A 20574-nucleotide genomic window follows, 5' to 3' on the forward strand; every position below is an offset into this window, starting at 1 on the left:
AAAATATTCAGATTGTTTACACAGTTCTGTAAATTACACATTTATTTTCAAGAAATCTTTTAAATATTTGAAAAAATTCAATGAAACCGCAGCAGAAACAGTTGGTTTTACATATTTTTCAAATAATGACTGCACCTTTTTTTAAATACATCTTTCTGTACCTGTTAAAAACAATTCTTGTTTCATTGAGCGGTGCGAACCCCCAGTCTCCTAGTGTGAGAAGGCACTTCACTGTGAGGGGAAGCTGGGAAGGTGCAAGGCCAGAGCAGCCGTGAGGGTTGAATAGTTTAAAAGCATCATTATACTCATTCATGCAACTTATCAAAAAAAACAAAACTAATGAAAACAAAAACAAAGTACAGCCAAGCACCCAGCCAGAGAGATATGAAATCTCATGGATAACATGTAGGACAAAGCTCTGAAAAATTAAGTAGTGATGAGAGAAACCTCCTCAGATCCATCTCCCAGCAACTTTATAGTTTTATTAGTTAAGTTTCTGAGTCATCCCTCCAAAAACACTACCAGACAAAACAAATGCTTCTGGTTTAAAAAAAAAAAAAAGACAGTTCAGTTTGTTGCCTGTGCTACAGTTTTTTGTTTTTTTTAAAAAAGTGTTTTTGGTTAGCTACAATTCTTAAAGTGTTACAGCTAAAAATGGAAATGTGCTCCAGACGCAATATGGCAGTCAGAGGTCTGAGGTGCGAGTTTAAGGGCTTCTGTGGTGACGCTGCCTTGCCTCACTGCTGTGACAGGAGGGCGTTCCTGTTGGCTTTCATCTTCTCAAGGCGTTTTACTAGATGGTTGTTGGTCATCTCCATCTCCTCGGTCTTATCTAGAGCTGTGCGCAGCTGTGGGGGAACAGAGGGGAAAAGTTTATTATAGTTTTTTTATTTAACCTTCATTTAGCCTGGAAAGACCCATTGAGATCGAGGTCTCAATTCCGATGGTGCCCTAGTTTTAACTCCCACAGGCTCCACCCTCTACTGGACTCTATGGGTAACACCCGTTATCAGGACAATGAGGACATACCCATTCAAATGTGTGCAGACCCTACAGTATTTAAAAAAGGCAGCACAACCTTTTTTTCCTCTTCAGCGAAAGCCGATTTTTGTCCACCGACTCCCGCTTCAAGAACCTGGTAAGTGGCCGCCCTGTTTCGCCTGGTTTGTGTCTATTTGAAACCTGCAGGGTCAGGCCATGGCTCTACCCAGTTCAGGTGCGTAGTACCTGGATTGGCTGGGGTGGAGGCACGTCCTGAATGGCCAGCTCGATAATGCAGATTTTCAGTTGGCAAATGCATACTCTGGTTGGAGGAGAGTAATACCCATAGAGTCCAGTAGAGGGTGTGTGCATGCTTTTAAATCTGAGGTTACAATAGCGTAACCTTCGTAACATATATATTCGATAATTCTTATAAATTACAAAACAATAAAATAAAATCAGCCAGGAATAGCCATATCTCTATCTCTCTATATACACACTGTTTCTAAAACAATGTAAAAAACACCAACCATCAATAATACATTGTACCATCACATCACAAGGGAGAAATAATGCCGACAGCAATTCAGTCGTGTTTTAGCCATTTGTGAATGTCTGAACCAGCACGCCATCGCCTTGCTGCGAGTATGGAGAGTTACGTTCAGCCTTCTTCATTTCAAGTTTTATATTATAAAGCACTGGCCTGTGTCTTTACCTCTCTTTGAAGTTTCCGCTTTTCGGCTTTAAGTTCGTCTTCTACTTTCTCCGAGTTGTCTGCTGATAACTTGTACCTTGACACTTGCCCTTCAAGTCTGTTAATCTGGAAAATGGACACAAAAGAGTACAATTTGGTGACTTGGAGCCCTAAAACACTTAACTTTTTCATATTTGTGTATTATATTTCTATAATTCACTACTACTATTATTGACAAGAAATGTATTTTTAACTTACATTTTGTTCCATTGTACCCATTTCCTGTTCTGCCTTAGAAAGCTTGAATTTGTATTCACTAATCTGTCTGTTGGCATCTCCTACAGAGAAAAACAGAAACCAGTGAGTTTGAAAATACAAGTGTTCAAACAATCTGTGATCCGATACATAATTATACGGCCAACTTACTCTGCATCTCTATAATGTGTAGGTCTGTACCGTTCTCCATCTTCTCCCCATCTGTGTATGCACCGTCCATCTTTGTGTGCTTCTGTCTCTCCTCCTCCAGCTGATTCTTCAGCTTCCTGATCTGAGCCAGCAGTTCATCTTTCTCCTCTGCCAACTTTCGTAGCCTGACATCTACAAGACGGATGGAAAATACATTAAGCTGATGCAATTTACTGGAACATGGGGAATGCTGATTGTGCAAACTGGAGTTGTCTTTCATTACAAGCTTTGGTGCTTGTAACTACACACCCCATCAGATCAGTGTATTTAGCCTTCATGTGGACAGAAGCAATATGCCAGACTCACCCAGCGGGCCCTCTCCTGCAGACTCCAGCACCTGGGCGGCCTCCTGGGAGACCACAGTGATTCCTGAGGACAGAGGCTCATGGCTGACGTCTCCATTTGGAGTGCCGTCCGGGATGATGACCAGCCCGTGTTTCTGTGGCGAGAGAACACAGAACGTTACTGAGGACTGGTTCCACGCTCTCTGTTGGCCAAACACTTCACAGAACAGAGGATATGCACTGATTTCACTTTTTTAAAGATACTACAGCCCTGACCATGCATGAGAGAAGACGCAAACCAACAGTTGGCCGCTACGAATGGATGAAAAACAAACAAAAAAAAAAAAAACTTGAAAAAGTGAAAGGCCATGGTAAATGACAATAATCTGTAGGACGAACTGAACAGTCAGTTGTCTGTGGATGTTTAAGCGGAGACGGTGTTGATCTGCACAGCAGTGAGTGTCTTCACACCAACAGAGGAGAGGATGATGCCACAGGACTGTTGTAGACAAAAATTAGGGTGTTGCATTAACCAAAGCCTGAAGGCACAAACTAAAAAACCCCGTTCCTATTCTAAAGCCAAGTCTGGATTAAATTAAAAAAAAAAAAACATTCTGAATCTCTCGTACGATTATTTGCAAATCATCTCTTTGGCATTGTTACCACATGAATGCACAAAAGCAGATGCGGACTACTGTACCTTTGCCACTGTGGGAATGTAATGATATCTACGTACAGTGATTAGAAATCCACCAGTAATTTGATATCGTACACTGTAGTCATGGTCAAGTACATGTACCAAATGAATTATGGAAAACCACCAAGTAGTAAATAAGTTGTCAAGAAAATGAAATGGAAAGAAAAACAAAGACTGAGAAGTAAAAAGTGCAAAAACAATAGCAGGTCTGATAGCATTTACTGGCTTAGTTCCAACCAAAAGGAAAAGTATAAAAAGCAGTTTTGTGCCAGCAAGTCATTCCTACTGGGACTTTAGGAAGACCTACCTCTCCTGCTTTGGCCTTCCCCTTGATGTCAGCAAGCTCATCTCTGAGCTCGTCTCTCTCATTCCTAATGCAATCAAAGTACTCTTTCTGTCTCTCTAGGGCCTGGCCACACAGACGAGAAAAGACAAGAGAGTGGAGAAGAGGCAGAGGAGAAGTTTGATCCACTGTGGACAGACATGCAACACCACAAGCTACAGCAAGACATCTCCCATGCACAAACATGAAGTGACTGTGAACATCAAGCCAACAAAAAACACATAGAAACAAACACACACGAGGAGATTAAGAGGCGTGTGATAAGAGCAGGGACTGAAGATACAGAATCAGTGAGGAGGAAGATCTTTTTGACTTTGTGAAAACTACAAAAATAAATAAGTATGATGCTTTCATCACTACGAGTCTGACTTCTTGACCTAACAAATTAATTATCCACAGGTGGAACATGCATGTCATGCTAGAATAGTTCATTCTTTTTAAGTTGACATTGCAAACCTAAATAAAACAATTTCTATTTCACAGGCTGCCCACTGCAGACTTTAACATAGTGCCAGTGCACTTGCATTGTCAGCTGAGGTTACAGGATCCAAACCCAAAACCCTGTTATTTTGACATGCAAAATTCAAAACTGTGAATGTGTCCAGGTATGCGCTAATGCTTAAAGGGTCTCCAACATGCAGAGACGGCATGAAAGGCAAAAGAGGTGGATGCACAATCATCTATTGCCTCCCATGTTGTGTCAGAGCACCCCTGTGGGACCTCCTACCCCAATCTTTTTGTCCTTCCAGTTTATCGTTTCCTGCAGGTCAAACACCTCTCTGGTGAGGGCATCTAACTTAGTCTGCATTCGCTGGCTCTCCTGGAGCGGCGTTGGGAGCAGTGACAAGATGACAGTACAGGATAAGAACAGAATAGGAATAATTGAATGGAACAAAGACAAAAAGGAGAGCAAATGTACATAAACACATACAAAAATGAGAGAAAAGCACAGACGAAACACGGTGAGAAGAGACTAATTTGAGGAGATTATGCTGAGAAAGAAATGAATGATCGTGTTCAGAGTCAGATAGGACAATGAAACGGAGCCAAAAGTCAGAAGGGACAGAGAGGACCTAGACGCAGGCAAGTGCCAATCAATCCTTATCAAGTTCCTGCAGAACAGAGCCTCCTCTGCAGCCTGCACAGAGGCATCAACGCCTTTCAATGTGTTGACAGAATAGCAGTCTGATGTGGTCACGCTGGCAGAAACAGGGTTTGTTTTTTTTTCCCCCTAATGGGAGGGCAGCCTTACCTCTATAAGCTCATCTCTCTGGCGAATTCCCTCTTTCAGTTCTTCCTGTTTATGCTGCAGGACTGTACACGTGTGCTTTTGTCTTTCTAGTTCCTGAAACCATAGACGGAACATTTCAGCCACAACCCTACCATGTAAATATTTAGCATTTTTTACCTGCATGAAATTGATTCCTGACATGTGGTTTAAGACTAAATTAGAGCTTCAGAACTTTTCTTGAACAAGTCAATTGAACCTTTGTCTTGTCTTCCAGCTCTCTCTTCATCTCAGCCGTTTGCTCCTCCATCTCCTCTATGACGTCCTTTAGTGTGTCCACTTGATAGATGAGGTTGCCTTTGTCGTTGTCCAGCTGTGCATTCGATACCATGGCTTTCTTATACTTCTCCTCCACCTCTGCAAGTGACTCCTGATAAGGGTGGGAGCATGTTAATAAACAGGAAATTGGTTTAAAGCAAAGCTCACACATACATGCACCAGCTGGGCTCTCTGGTATAAAAAAAAAATAATTCCTTTTAACAGACATTGGCCAAACATACCACACTATGTCTTTTTTGAATAAATGTAAGTAAAGGTATAATTCTGTACCACCTTTTGTGTAATTTTAAAACAGGTCATTTGTGACTAATATGCGTGGTGCCATTGATTACGTAATAATTAAAATGCTCTGAATCACTACCAGGCGTGAAACAAGGCAATGGTGTGAAAAGGGGATCTGAAAGAGAGAACCACCAACCATAAACTCTATGGAAAAATTGACTCTCTATGTAAGGACCAAAGCAGGGATCCATGATCAACGCTGGGGAAAATGGACATTATACAAGAGAAAAGATGGGTAGTGTTCTCAGCTGGCCCAAAAAGTACAGTTCAAAAGGTTGAAAAGAATGTATGGTGACCTTCCTTTTTCTTTCCCGTTTACGTTTATGTTTATTTTTATTTATTTTTTTGTCATCATTCTGTTGTGATTTTTGTTGAGTGAAACAGCAATGTAAAAAAAATAAATAAATAAAAAAATGTAAAAAAAGAAAGAGAGAACCACACGTGAACAACCAGGAAACAAGATGGTGAAAAGTAATCTCGCTTAAGTTCATCAGCAGTATCACACTCCACCAAGACCAATAAGGGAGTCAGGTTTGTTAGTAAACTACTCTTATCAATAAAACATGGTGTTCTTTCCAAGAGAGACAGAAACCACTGAAAGTGACAGCAGGAGTCAGCCAGAGGGTCGTCAAACACTGTGGGTGGTAGAAGAGCCTCAGAATTGAAAGCATGACTGTCATCTGTCAGCAGGTGGAGCAATTTAACTCTTCTTCTTAAAACGTCATTCAGGACACGACCAGCAAGTTGGATCAAACAGAAAGTGAGGGAAGATCATGCAAAAGAACGACCATACGCAATTCACTCTGGGAGCATGCAAAGACACGACTGTGGAGTTTGGAGCTACAGAGGGGTATGAGTGGGGAGGCAGGAGGGGGGGGTTAGTGACGCTATACTGCTCCCAGAGAACAAGAGAAGGCATGCTGTGAGATCAAGCCCCTCTACCTTCAGCTCTTTAAGCCCTTGCATGTACCGCCCTTCTACATCCTGAATCTGGTCCTTTAGTTCATAGATATCCTGTAGAGCAGATGAAAGGAATGGTCGGGGTGAACTGGGGCATCAGAGAGAGGGAGGGGGGGGGGGGGGGGGGGGTATTTTCAAGGGGAGAGAACAAAGCACCCGTGCTGCCATCTCAAAAACAATCTAGCTGGCATACACCTGACCAGGGCACCCAAGTTTAAAAAGGAACAGCTTCAAAAGGACACATGTGACATCCATAAAGACAAACGGTTAAAGCAGACTCTTAGAACAGCAGGGAGGGCACAACAAAGAAAGGTTTATATGCAGAAGACATGTACTAGCATTAAACTCTATAACAATACAATTACGGACATCTGGTACAAGTACAATTGAATTCATATACGAGCATTTCTTTATCAGTATACAGTCAAATCTATAGAAGTGGGACACTGTGTGTATTGTGCACCTTACCCTAAGTTCACTCAGACTGGTGTCGGGGTCATAGGCGCTACCCGTGTCTGCGCTGCCCCGTCGTGACGAGGTGCCACCCAGTGACGCTAACGTGGCTGCCGAGAGGCCTGGGGTGGCACATCGGGAAGACGGCTGAGAACACAAAAAGCACCACAAAACCCCAGTCAGAAAACTCCGACAGCTTATTCAACACCATCACCTGATATTGCAGGGCCCGATTCAAATCCTCCTGAGGGAAGTAGTAGTCATTGTTGCATGCTGAAGTGTATTTTATAACCTTGACAAAACTAGCTCGCAACCTCCATAGGCTGCGAGTATAAAAGCCAGATAATGGTGGTGTGTTACATGGTTGATGCCCAATATGGTATAAAAATCTGCTTATTGTTGAGTGTGAGATTAAACTTACTCACTGACTTTGAATGCATAAAGTAAAAAGCTAAATAATGACGCACTCACCCGACTAAAATCTGTATACTGCTTGTCACATTTTTCATCCAGCTGAAATAAAGAGAAGAAATATTATAAAAACAGAGCATCATCATTTTGAGAAGACCCATCCTGTGATGTCATGCTTGGAGTCGTTTCCTCGTCTGTGAATCAGGGAGTTAGTCATAGAGTTAATAGGAGACTCGGATAAGTGCTGCATGTTCACAGATATTAAAGAGTAAATGAAACACTGAGTGAATCACACCACTCCGTTTAAAGAAGATGTTTCTTTCATGCTGCTGCACCCTGCAGTCACATCCACGTCAGTTGAACTTAAACCACTTAACCTATTTACAGTCAATAAAAACACACACTGTGGGATGAGTTCTGAAAACCAAATGCTATCTTTCACCATGCATCATTGGGGTTGCACTTCTCAGCCCACTGTTAACTTACAGCGTCCAAATCCGGAATGCTCACATCATCAAGGTCAGATACAATACTGCCTCTCCGGTTGGTGCGGCTGAAATAATCTGCAGCCGACTCGCTAATGTCCGAGAAGTCAGACGACTGCTTACAACACACAGAGGAAGAGGACAGAGAAATAAAGAATAACAGAGGGCCAAAGAGTGAAGACCATCAGTGAGGAACGCAACAAAATATACAGTCAGAAGAGAGCACTGTTCAAAAGGTCAAGGAGTTTAAATTGCATTGCTCTTGTGCAGTACAATAGAATACAAATAAATAGTTTGCAAAGCTTGGATTACTACTGTGATAGAATAGAACATCAGTCTAGACTCTGTACAGCCCGGCCCCTACAGCTCACCACACTGTCCCTGCGGCCTCTGCTGAAGCGATCCTGGGACACGCTGCTGACAGTGTCATCATCAGAGGAAGACTGAGAGGAACACACACACACACACACACACACACACACACACACACACACACACACACACACACACACACACACACACACACACACACACACACACACACACACACACAAGATGAGGAGTCAAAGTAATGTAGGCTGGATGCATGCCCAAGGCTTTCTACGACACACGCACTTGTTCAAAACAGCAATCCAGAGACATCCAGGAGCAGTCTCTGTATTAAACAGATTACTGGGTAACTCTAAAGACTCTCACACTATACGTAAGGCTAAATTCACGCAATTAGGAAAATGTCTTCAAATGCACCAACTGGAGCTAAGTTAGATAAGACAATCTTGCTACAACATCTTAGCCTGCAGAGCACTGCAGCAGAAATCCTTAATACACACACACACACACACACACACACACACACACACTTTGATGTCAATCAACAATGCTGTTCCCTAAAGCAGGCGGTGGCCAGTCTGGTATGGGTGATCAACACCGTCCCTAGGAGGAGGGAGGCATGGTGTTGAGAGGGGGCGAGGGGAAGCTTGTTAATAGCGGGCATCTGTGTGTGGTGTTAACCGACATCATGCGGGGGTGGCGGTGGTTCGGAGGTGCTCACCACAGGGCTGCTGCGGGTGGAGCTGGCTCCAGAGGAGTACCAGCTGTATTCAGAGGGCTGCGGATGGGAGGAGGAGGACAGCACAAGGGGTCAACGTGAGGACAGACGTCAGGCCACATGCACAACGGTTAGCCGCTGCGGTGGTGACATTGCTTTAACGCCGTTTGACAAACATTCAGAAGACTTACAGGCCTTGAACCGTACCCTGAGCCGCAAAGACCGGTGTCGTCGCAAATAGAGGCCTGAGGGCACATGTGGGAGACAATGCTCAGCAAAACACAAAGGGGGAGCATGAATCTTTGGCGCACTAGCTAAGTAGGTGGAGTAGACAGACTTTCTCTGGGCCATGCAATAAACAAACACTCTGTATTTCAAAACATGGAGTAGGCCATTTGTTTCAGTGCTCTACAACAAAAGCCCTGGCTTCACGCAAACTTCTGCCTTATCTAAATGAAGCACCAATCTCTGGCCACTGCCAAGTGCTCAGAGTGTCCAGGAGCTAAATATAAGCAGTCCCAGCCACCCTGGGCATCCTATCAGATGTGTGTGTGGCCACGAGAGGGGGAATGTTTACTTCTGAAGGTAACATGAGGCATGCAGAGAGACATTGGCCACTCGAGCGGACAGAAACTGACCATGCTGTAGCTGCGAGGCAGCCCCGTGCCAACGGTGGAGGACGAGGAAGTGGTGGCCTGTCAGAGGGGAGGGGAGCCGGGAAATGTCAGTTTAGAGGACAGAGGAAAGCTGTGCTTAGAGCGTGAGGTGGAGAGAGAAACTAAAGAGCTGCAGAAAGGGGAAACGGGATGAATGTTTTGCTGAGCTTGTAACTCTTAGGGGGAAAGGGGAAAAGGGAAAAGGGGGGGGGGGGGGGGGGTTAGGTGACACTGTGGAATGTTTTAATACTGGTGAAGAACCACCTTTGTCAGTCAGCAAGTATTCTACGTAAATTCAAATGATCACAGGAACTGTTTTACAGTGGTAAACTACACCAACTTAAAAAAATGATTTTCTCTTTGCCTTTATGCATTATGACACAAACAAAGTCTCTTATTGCAGTTATACAACAAGTTTGTTATGCATATAAATGTCCAATAAACTAGACCATGCAGATAGTAATATACTGCTTCAACTGGCTCTGATCAGCCTGTGTATGTTGGACAGCACTGTCAGGGGTACAGACCCGAGGCTGATAGGTGGAGGGAGGAGGCGTTGGTTTGGTCCTCGTTAGGCTGGTGTAGTTCCTTTGATCGTGGTAAAGTCCAGTCTGGAAGGGTAGTAACATAACCTCAAACAAACACCAACATAACATATTGTATCCTCAAGGGTCAGACTACCATCTTTCACATTCAACATGGCCAACATCTACGTGACACTTCACAAGACAATAACTAGTCAATCTTATCACGGGTAAAGTCGATCAGCAGTAAATCGCCACTGCAAGCCACCATCATTAGTCTACACTGCCTCCATGCTGAAGGCTGCAGAAGACACACAAACACTAGGAGTACACTGACCAGCAGGTCTTTCTTCGAGGAGCTGGATGAGGCCCTTTTATGGCCATGCAGGTCACTGTACACAGAACTCTGTTCAATCCACAACAAAAAAAAATTTAAATAAAAAGCAAAAATGAGACAAAAGGAGTAGAGGAAAAGCCCTAGCAGCAGTGATACATAGCTGATCATCACATAGGTACATACAGTGGAGCGGGAACTCTTGAGGGTGGAGCTAGAGGAGAAGCCATCAGACTGAAGAGAGAACAGGAGTCACAAGAATATGATGAGTAATCATCTGAGAAGCTGTTAGGTGTGCACTAGCAGAACACACTCCACGCGTCTCACTAACAATATGTTAGTTGTTCAACAGGCAACACGTAATCCAACACGTCTGCAGATCAAGCAAACAATGCATGTTTATATGACCGGACAAAGCCACAGTGAAGGAACCAAAACATCTGTAAGTGTCACTCTGCCAATTATGGTTGTGTGATGTTGTTAATATGTCGAAAATGCAGTCAGCGTTAAGTTTTTTGTATAAACAGGTGCAAATGCAGACGCTATGTAATCCTGTTGAAAACAGTTTCTGTGTTTGATAACTGCACTAAATGTCTTGTCAAAGGTAAACATTTCCAGCACTTTAAAAGCTGATAATTCTATATCAAAGTTTAGTGTCAGCCCATCAGAATCACACAGCAAAGCATTCAAATATGAGTCAGGAAGAAATTCATTGGAGAAAATAAAGAACAACAGATGTCTCCAACAGTCTCTTCAGCGACACGTCTCTTTCCACGTATAACCTATAATAATCTGTCGTATGTGAATCTCCGATATGAAAAGGGTATAACTATAGCTGGAGCAGAAGTAGATGAGACAGACTAAAGGAAATTTGGAAGTTTGAAATCTGAAAACAGCTGTTTGAAACTGAGCACATCCTTTGGAATCAGAGTGAATTGTGCTTTGCATGTTAAAGTTAGCCAGACATGAACTCCAGTTACATGCTGAGAATCAGTTCATCCAATCAATCAGTTGCCAAACTCCACACTCACAACGCACCAACACATCTTTTCTACGGGAACTGGATCGACTGTTAGAACCCAAGTCATGTGTTGCTGATGATGTTGACTTCAAAGTAAAAAACAAACAAAAGCAAAGATTAGGAGAAATCGTCACTTTGCCAACCATTGTATGCTATGACGCAAATTAACACTACCAAATAAAAGTCATTCACCCAAATACATTAATTAAACAAGTGCTTTCCTAACAAGAACAATGGCTTTTCACACATCTGTGTGACCCTGTGAGAGCGCAGGCTTAATAAAAACTGCCAAAGATTTATTGTGTATTACGCACCCTGTAGCTGCGGACTGACATGACATCATCATCCAGCCCCTGTTGATGTGGAAACATGGAGTCACAGCAGAGAAGCAGACAGAGAGGAATATGGCTGATGAGACATTAACTGCAGGATTAAAGGAGAAAGAAGAACGGAAACACAGGCAGACAAGAAGGAAGTGTGTGGGGGGGATACAGACCCGGCGATGACGGCTGGTTACACTACTACTACTAGAGCCTCTGGCTTTGTCTGAGTCAGCCTGCAGTAAGGAAGGAAAGTTGGGAAAGATTACAGAGTGAAAGTAGAGAGGCTCAATCACAGGGGTGAGCAAGGTCACTGCAACGCTCAACGGTTGCTAAGCAAAGACCTAAACATGCAAAACAACTTTGGTGATCATGTTTATAACCCAATGGATGTCATAAACAATTGCAAATGTTATCCTCTTTAAGCATGGCAGCAGCAAGATTAGTGACAAACAAAAACAGTTAATAGTGCACATTTTTGTCACATCTGTTTTTTTTTTTTTTTTTAAAAAAGGCAACAAGACTGCGCCCAATGAAAACCTCCGCTTCTCTTTCTTGCATCAAAACACAGAGATCCATTCCATGCAAAAGTTGTTCATCAACGTTCAACAGCCTCCATCCTTTCTGAAGCAGCTGGAAGTTGGAGGAGTAAAACTTAACGTCCAAACCGCCTACTTGCTTGCAGACTCACCCACCCTAAATAAATTCAAAGGCCAATGCATGCTCTATGAAAACACACAGCCACAGATTACGGTGTCTCCAAAGCAAATACACTGCTGAGGCATATTTCTACAGTGAGGTGCAGTGTAGTCTGGGAGTCAAGTGTAGCTAAATGGTCAGGCTCGACTGGGGCTCAATCCCACACAACAGGCCGGGTTAGTGGAGTGAGCGGCTGCAACCCTCTCGTGCTCGCCTACCATCCACTGGTGGATCTGACCCCATTTTCTGTTGCTACTGCTGGAGGTGCGGTAAGAACGCTGGGCAGGGGGAGAAGTGCCAGGAAAAACCAAAAACATACAATCATACTTCACTTAAAACTGCTGAAACGTAAAAAAAAACTGGGTGACATTCACTTCAGGAATAGAACTTTTGGTTTCATCTGTGGACATGCAGCACTTTCATTTTTTCCTGTGGGTATACATTTATGAACAGTCAGATTAATCTAAAAATGTCTTTCAAGGCATAAGGCCAAGCAGCTCCTCTGCACCGGTGACTATGGAGGCAGATGAGTAGCTTGCCAACACAGAGTCCGATAATGTGGATAACTGACCATGTTAAAGAAACAAATAAATAGATAGGAGGAGAAAACAAGGCCAGTTTCCATATTCAATCTACAGTGGATCTGTGCTGAGAGCTGCAGTTATGGTGCATTAGCTCGCTTGATGGGTTGACGGTGCATCTTTGCCAATCAGATCGATTTTGTGTTCGTATACCTCTTTCTGCTGCCGCTCAAGTTCCCTCATTCGAATATCCCTGGCCTCCGCTCGAGCCGCCCTCTTCGCCGCAAGCCTCGCCTCCGCCTGTAAGACACAACATGAACACACTTGTTAGCCATTACTGGAAACTCGTAAAGGTGCCTTTCTCTGGAAGACACACCCAATGAGTGCAGAGGAAGAAAAAAAAAAAACCCACAATGAAGGGAATAGCTTCTATCAAAAATCAATCACACTGTAGAATGTACATGAGTTTCCTGTAAGAGAAAAGAGACGGTGGAAAAAGTGCATTTCATTTCTTCACTGCTGGTTGATAAGCCCTGTGAGAGCCCAGCTTCTTTCACCAGCTGGAAACTAACCAACCTTTTGATGTTTAGGTTGACTTTATTTTTATACACATTTATAGGGTTCCATTCCAAAATGTTTGTTTATTCTTAACGTAAACAAATGTATTAATATTGGTTGATATATTACGATGATTAAATGTTTTACTCTCTCAAATATTATTATCAACCTACTAAATCAACTATTGGTCAGGACATAGTATGACAGTGTCCAGCATAAATTCTCCAGAGTTCATACTGTACCGTGTGCCCTCAGCTGACCAGTTTAGCCCGTGAGCCACAGCTCTTGGGACGCCTCATCACCAACATGTGCTCACCATCAGTTTCAGGAGGGCTGACTTAACAGACCTCATGGGGGAGATGCCAATAGTGCACAAACAAACTGACAAAGAAGTTCAGGATCAAGAGACGACAGAGTGAGTCACAGTAGTGTGGTTCTGCACAGTCGATAAACATGGAGGAGAAGTGAGAAGAGTCATCACACAATTTTTCCCAAACAAGTCAGAATATGAACAGGAGCTCAGCAGAAGGAGCTAATTCAGGCAAATGCCTCCACAGCCCTGAAGAGTCAGACAGGTGACTATGTTTACTATCCTTCCATCACCTCCATAATACCAATTACATTCTGCACATGCTCTGAAACTGAACATCCCACCAACAGAGAATGGCACACTTGCTTATGGAGCACAGCGCTTTATCTGTTACTAAAAGACAGTCCATAAATACAGCATGTGGTGTGTACAGTATCTCACAGCAGACAAACACTGTCAGCATTCCAGCTATTTCTTATCTGTACTGCCAGAATAGAAGGCCTGTGGGCATAGGCTATTCCTGTTTCAATACCAGCCTGGAGTGAACAAACACCGTTTTATAATAATGATGAACAACCACCCAAATTCAGGTTCTTTTTGCCTACACGGAAATTGTTAAACCGCGTTATTGCCGAAAACATTTTAAAGCAAAAAGACACTTGTGGCTAAAGTTTAGGTACATTTTAATAATGACCTGTATTCAGATGGATAGATCATAGTTTTTTAGTTAAGTATAATAACCATCTTGTTTACAGTGATAAGATACCTGAATTTATCTTCCTAAGATAAACAATGAGTGAAAACCATGACCCAGCATTTAAGTCTGAGCAAAGTTGGGGTGATGAGTGAGGTACAGTAATACCCATTTAGTAGCAAATACTTTCATCTTAAATTCCATCATCGCTAATAAATGAGAAGAAATGATTATCAAATGATTTGCAATTCTTTTTTGTGTGAATATGTACAATGTAAGATTTTCTAAGGATAATTCCTACGGCCACTCTGTGTGATGTTGGAATCTAACCGACGGCCAAACATTTAAACTTGGTACAAGGTAAAAAAAGGAAGTACATTTGCGAGGGTATGAAGAGGGAGCAAATGAGAAGCGAGCGACGCGGCTGGCCCTGTGCTCTGCACCTGTTGAGCTGTCTGACAGTATGACCCGCTACGCACAGCAGCACAGCTGAGCTCTCTGTCTCTGTCCTATCTATAGCACGGCCCATCCGGCCCCAGCTCTCCGACGGCGGTATCATGAGGCTGGAAGGGTAACCTGAGCGGCCGAAGTTCACCATCAAACACACCTACAGCAATCTGGGCAGTAAGAGTCCAGCAATCCTCTATGAGCTCATCTGGAGCGCTCCCAACAATGAAGTGTGGAATACTGAGCTAATACCCCGGTTAGGGTAGCACCAACGAAATGTAGGGATTCACTGCTTTTATGTCATTGCAAATTATATAAAAATAACTATTTTTGAGTTTTGGACGGTTGGTTTAGTAATAAAAAAAAAAAAAATTTAAAGCTACTTGAAGGCTCTAGGAAATGACAGTTATTCAAAAAATGAATAAACAGTTAATCAATAATGAAAACAATCAATACAATATTCCTATATTAAAACTAAAACACTGTGCAGTGTCCAGAAAAGTATGAAATAAAAACTAGTAAGCGTGGTATGGCATCTCCAGTTTCATTACTGTGGTCAATATTGCTACATTTGTGATGTCAATTGTAGGAAATAAGCTTGCAATAGGTATATTAAAAAGGAAGGTGCTGATATGTAAACAGAATGCTTTAACATCAATGAAATATAATAGAGAATTTCACCTAGCAATAAACCCTGGCAGGTTTAACGACAAATACACTACTTATTGCTAAATCAACAAGTCCCTTCATTATAGTCAACTTACCTTTGGTCTCTTTTGCAACATTAAAATGACATCAGACTACTCCTTGCAAACATGAATTGCTTGCTTCCAATACGACGGAAACACGACATTTTAAATGTACAATAAAATTCAACTACTGTTAAAAAGCTTGCATTGACAGGGGGGTGAAGTCTGATCAGACAGATAGTCCTTGTCCATCAGCTGTTCACAAACGCTGTAAGATGTGCTTTGTTCTCTGCAGCCTGAGCAGTCTGCCGAGAGAGAAAAAGTAAAAAACTTTCCATTGCAATAATGACTTGTTGATATCACAAATCATATGAACTATGAACTATAGCTTCCACAAAAACACACACACCCTTTGTACACTGACAAAAGTCAATGATTGCCTTTTTCAAGTACCATTAGCTCCCTTAGATCCTAATCTAAGGAACAACGGGAATGAGATGATCATCTAATTCTAACACATGGCTACTGTCAGATTTCTAAGCAAGCTGCTGGTATTCAGAAGGACTGACTGCCCAGAAATGGAAGAGGCCTCAGAACTGAGCTGGGGAAGGTGTAGGCTCAAATTCACAGTCAGTCTCAGCAGTGATTAGTGCCAGGCGCAGGCAGGCAGTAACTCTTCTTAACCAGGCACAGACAACACAAGGCAGAAGCTGCAGTGTTTTGAAGATTTGTTTGGGAGGGTGGCGGGTTAGACACTGACCCCTTGAGCTCCCTGCACAGTTGATCTAATCTCCGCTTTGCTCCACAAAGAGATTCAAATTCAAAACCTGACTGGGAGGGTCGGATGACTCATGTTTCTATGACCGGCCTGCAGGACTATAAAGAGAGCAAATGGAGCCTTGTGCTTAGTGCCCAAGAGTGAGAAACTGCACAGAAAAAGTATTCTTAAAATGGACAACGGTACATATTTAAGAAAAGACCACTTATCCAGTTTTATATTTCTACCTGTAAAAACAAGAAATAAATTTGACCATAATGCTTCAAATAAAATCTGCAGAAAATGTGGCTTTTTTTCTCCTTACAACGGCCATAAAAAGAGATATTAAAACTCTGAAAACTGATCTGTGCTTTTCATGTTGTTGGCTACCTCACTCTGAAAAAAGGCAAAGGAATGGCAGCCCTGCTGTGGAACAAAATGGAATAATCCCAGGGCATGTCGTTACAGGCTAGGCAGCTTCTCTCTCTGCCCGTGTTTTTCTCCCCCAAATGAAAACACTACAAGTCAAGTCGATCTCTTGCTGGTCCAAACCAGCTGTCTCCACTCACTTGAGCTGAAACACATTAACCATCAGAACCTGAATATCCACATTTAAGTATCTGCGTCAGAGTCCCATTTGCTGACACAACTATGACCACCACGTCTCAAATCAAACACACGGGTGTTAAACAGAGAATTTAGCAAGCAAGACTAACACGTTACACATTATTTAGCAGTATGCAATTGAATCGGAAATTGCTCCCAATATTCAAGAAATCTATCCAGAGCTGTTTTCAAACAGCACTGAAGACAAATCCTATTAAACTACAGAGATATTCAGAGTTCACTTGATTAACAAAGCTGCTTACGTTTACTCCATCCCAAAATCAATTTAGCATATAACTGCTCCTTGTTAGTAGTCCCAATATATCACTGTTGTAATGAATAGTTTGGTTTTCAGAAGAACACAAAAAATAATCACGATCCATTAATGTTTGCAAGATACAAACTGAATAATTTACCCAGTCTTTAGAAAAACAAATTACCTGGACATGCTAAAGAATAATGTTTTCTGCAAATAATAGGAAAACAAACAAACAAACAACCTGCATTCTGTCTGGCACAAAATTGCCAATCCCAAATAGACCATATTTAGATATTTTCCAATCTATTAATTTGAGTTCTTCTGGGTCAAATTCATAAATTATACTTTCATTTTTTTAAGGAAGGTATCACAAAATAGAAAGGCCTAACATTTAGAAGATGATCAAAGCATTTTTTGTGTAGTTAATGATAATAATACAAAGTGGACGAAAGATGCAACTGAAAATAGCCCATTTAAACATTAACATTTTCAAGCTTTGGCAATACATTACATTTAGGTTTTAGCTAATAAGGGCTCACTATCAGCCTCAGTACAGTGTCAGCCACTAATATTCATTAATGCATATAATGTATAGTCATGATCCCTGTATTTTAAACAGAATGGTACTGTGATGGGGCTGCTGCACAAATTAACGACAGCCGAGACTGACAAAGCAATCTTCCACCTATGCTTAAAAAGCCCATCATCTGGAGAAGGATAAACAAGACAATTTGAGAAGGATAAAATCATATTAGAATTGATTAAACAATCCATGAATAGAGCAATGTAGGGAGAATATAGCCTAGATCCATTCCACTTTGACCCAAATTAGAAAAACAGGGTGTATATGATGGAGTTTGGACTTACCTCCCGAGCAATGCTACTCAAAGCCTCATCCTCTGCTGAGAACCGGTCTTTCAGGGGGGCACGCTTTCTACCAGAGCCTTGTGTCCCCATGTTGCCTCTGCAACTGTAGCTCCACCAATGATGTGCAAGGCCAGAAAATACACAGAAGCGTATGTCGACAGCTACAGGAAAAAAGCAGAGACAAAAGAAACGTATTCTAATAGTCTGTAAATAAAGCGAAGTTAGGGAATGATGTGATGTGCATTCTTCACTTTCAACTACATTTCATAGAGAATGATTTTATTCATTCTAATCTCACTAACAACCCATACACTCCCCATCTCCTACATCCAAAAAACAGTTGCCGCTCACATGAACCAGCTTTATCATGACATGCAGGACCACTGCATCCTTATAATTCAGCATTTGAACACAACATTCATATAAACAACAGCTAATGCTGTTTACAGAGAGAATGAGTATATAAAGCTATACATTTGAAAAAGATCTGAAACTATGATTGTTTACTGGCTTGCATTAGCTGGTACTATAGTATTCTTCATCATCGATCATGATGATGTATTTGATGAACATCTTGACAATATTAGCGAGATCATAGAGACAAAAGAGCACTATAGCTTGCTGGTAAAGACAGGGGGGAACACGCCTAGTTTAGGACCCAGCTGAGTCAGAAGACCCAAGCGAGACATGAGCACTCATTGAAGACGTTTAATGATCTGAACCCCATGGATCCATAAATCAAATTTAATAGTCTGACCACCTCAGCAACCCTGGCTAACAAATCAATGATAAGTCATGGTCAATACACAACAAGATGATAAGTTACGTTATTCAACCATCTTCTGCTAACTTACTGAAACGTTAACTCGGACAGTTTTCCAACCACAGACAAATCTAACAATATATTTCCTATACCATGGCCATTAGGAAATGGATAGAGTTAAGTTAAAAGTTAAATTTACCTCAATGTACTGCTCTATGAGCGTTAGCTAGCTAATAAAGCTAACATTTACGTTGACTAAGGTTAGCCAACTCAACTGTAAGCTAACTAGGGGTGCTAGCGTTAACTAGCATTTCGTCCTTTCGAAATTCTTGTTAAAGAGTTAGCTAGCGTCACCTTTTTAGGTTCTTCCTCCGCTACCGCTGAAGCGAGCTCTTTACAAAAACGAGAACTATCCACACATGTACTTTCCCCAGCAATGACCCCCAGCGCCGACGACTATCTCTGGGAGCCAACGCTGGGCTAGCTGACCAGTTTAGCTGGGTAGTTAGCTTGGATAGCCAGTGGGGCTAACCTCGACTCTCCTGAGAGGCAGACAGGGCAAACTGGCACTGATCCTCCCGTCATATTCCCCACCCCAAATATACAACGTTACCTCCGCGACACCTTCAAATCACCCGCAACACTGCCAAGGCGTTGTCCCTTTCTCCAGGATGTTTAGGGGAGCGCCATTCGGCCTCTCTTCAGAGATTGGTAGTGTTTTTGTCCACACTGACAGCTGTCATCAGTCCGCCTTTCCAGCGCTTTTCACTGCCCGGTGGTTAGATCCAAAGGTCCCGGATGTTGGGAAAAATTAGGGTGTGATGCTGCCTTCATGGCCCGTCAGACACGTCGTAATGCCAACTGTTATACTCGAGAGGGAGAGAGCGGTTTTCCAGTGAGTAATATTGAATAGGTCTGGTATAATAACATGCTGAGTGACTTTCCAGTGTTTCATATTAAGGGGCTGACAGCATGGAAATTGGAAACAAGTAATGACGTTAACTCCTGGTGTTATTGTGACGATATAAATACTCGACTGTAATGCACAGTTATACTTCGTGCACGGACCCACATAACAGACTTATATTAATTGTATATAAAACGTATTTTCATCATTTTCATCATTGATCATCAATTTTAATTGCATGCAATCACAAACAACACATTTTATTTGTATTCCAGGTCGCAAAGTATGCCTAGTTAATCAATTATTTTATCACCTGTTGTTTTGTATAAAGCTTAAAATTCTATATTGCTGACCAACTTATCTTGTTTATTAAAGATCCATATACCTTTGACACTAAATCAAAAGCGGATGGCGAAAGCAGTCTGCTGTGTCGGCTAATTACGATTTGTCCAGAAGAGGGCAGTAGCGGATAATTAATTCTTCTTGGTGGCATACTATATTTAAACAATGTCGTTACGCCTCATTTAAATGGATATGCTCAAAAAAAGAACTGCGATCAACCACCACAATGAAGCACATAATCCAGAGTGGACTGCTGGTTTCCTGATGATGTTGTTAAGATTTGTATTTTAATTTTGGCAAAGTAAGAAATTAGAGTCTGACATATCTAAATGTCATGACAGGATAAAAAAAATGTCTGAAACTTTTTGAGTGTATTGTATTTGACACATGAGCCAACATGTATGTGTGAGTGCAGCACAGCAGCATAACAATGCAAGCAGTACAAGCATTATGTATGCCTCATCTCTTGTAGATTTTGTTTGAAGGTGATAAAGGGGGGTGTCATAGGAAGACCTACAGGACCTCCATGGGAATCCCCTGATTGACACCATAACACAGGTTACATCTAAACAATTTCACACATACACTCACAAACCCACTCAGTTGCTGTATTATTCTCCCTCTGGAAGC

The 20574-nt window shown here is 42.1% G+C and overlaps 1 protein-coding gene across 14 annotated transcripts; it reads right to left on the minus strand.

The window, feature by feature from the left end:
• Positions 1-24: 24 nt before the first annotated feature.
• lrrfip2 (leucine rich repeat (in FLII) interacting protein 2) lies at positions 25-19480 on the minus strand. Of its 14 annotated transcripts, none has more exons than XM_068725637.1 (27): positions 19309-19480; positions 17933-18093; positions 12959-13045; positions 12443-12502; positions 11702-11761; positions 11520-11558; positions 11223-11291; positions 10371-10418; positions 10188-10256; positions 9854-9937; positions 9309-9365; positions 8862-8915; positions 8674-8730; positions 7994-8065; positions 7624-7737; positions 7198-7239; positions 6742-6873; positions 6256-6327; positions 4952-5122; positions 4717-4809; positions 4192-4284; positions 3429-3530; positions 2447-2579; positions 2102-2272; positions 1934-2013; positions 1697-1801; positions 25-848 (listed from the first exon to the last, which is right to left on the minus strand). In XM_068725637.1, exons 2-27 carry the CDS (start codon positions 18020-18022, stop codon positions 738-740), a joined length of 2265 nt encoding a protein of 754 aa, XP_068581738.1. In that variant the 5' UTR covers positions 18023-18093; positions 19309-19480; the 3' UTR covers positions 25-737. The 14 variants fall into 14 exon arrangements, with proteins under 14 accessions (XP_068581738.1, XP_068581745.1, XP_068581754.1 ...); XM_068725644.1 differs by lacking the exon at positions 19309-19480 and adding an exon at positions 19050-19124; XM_068725653.1 differs by lacking the exon at positions 9309-9365.
• Between the last annotated feature and the right edge of the window lie 1094 nt (positions 19481-20574).

This window comes from Cebidichthys violaceus, unplaced genomic scaffold (assembly GCF_023349555.1).
Source record: "Cebidichthys violaceus isolate CVI_PGR_0920_01 unplaced genomic scaffold, fCebVio1.0.p SCAF_10, whole genome shotgun sequence".
Classification (NCBI taxonomy): Eukaryota; Metazoa; Chordata; class Actinopteri; order Perciformes; family Stichaeidae; genus Cebidichthys; species Cebidichthys violaceus.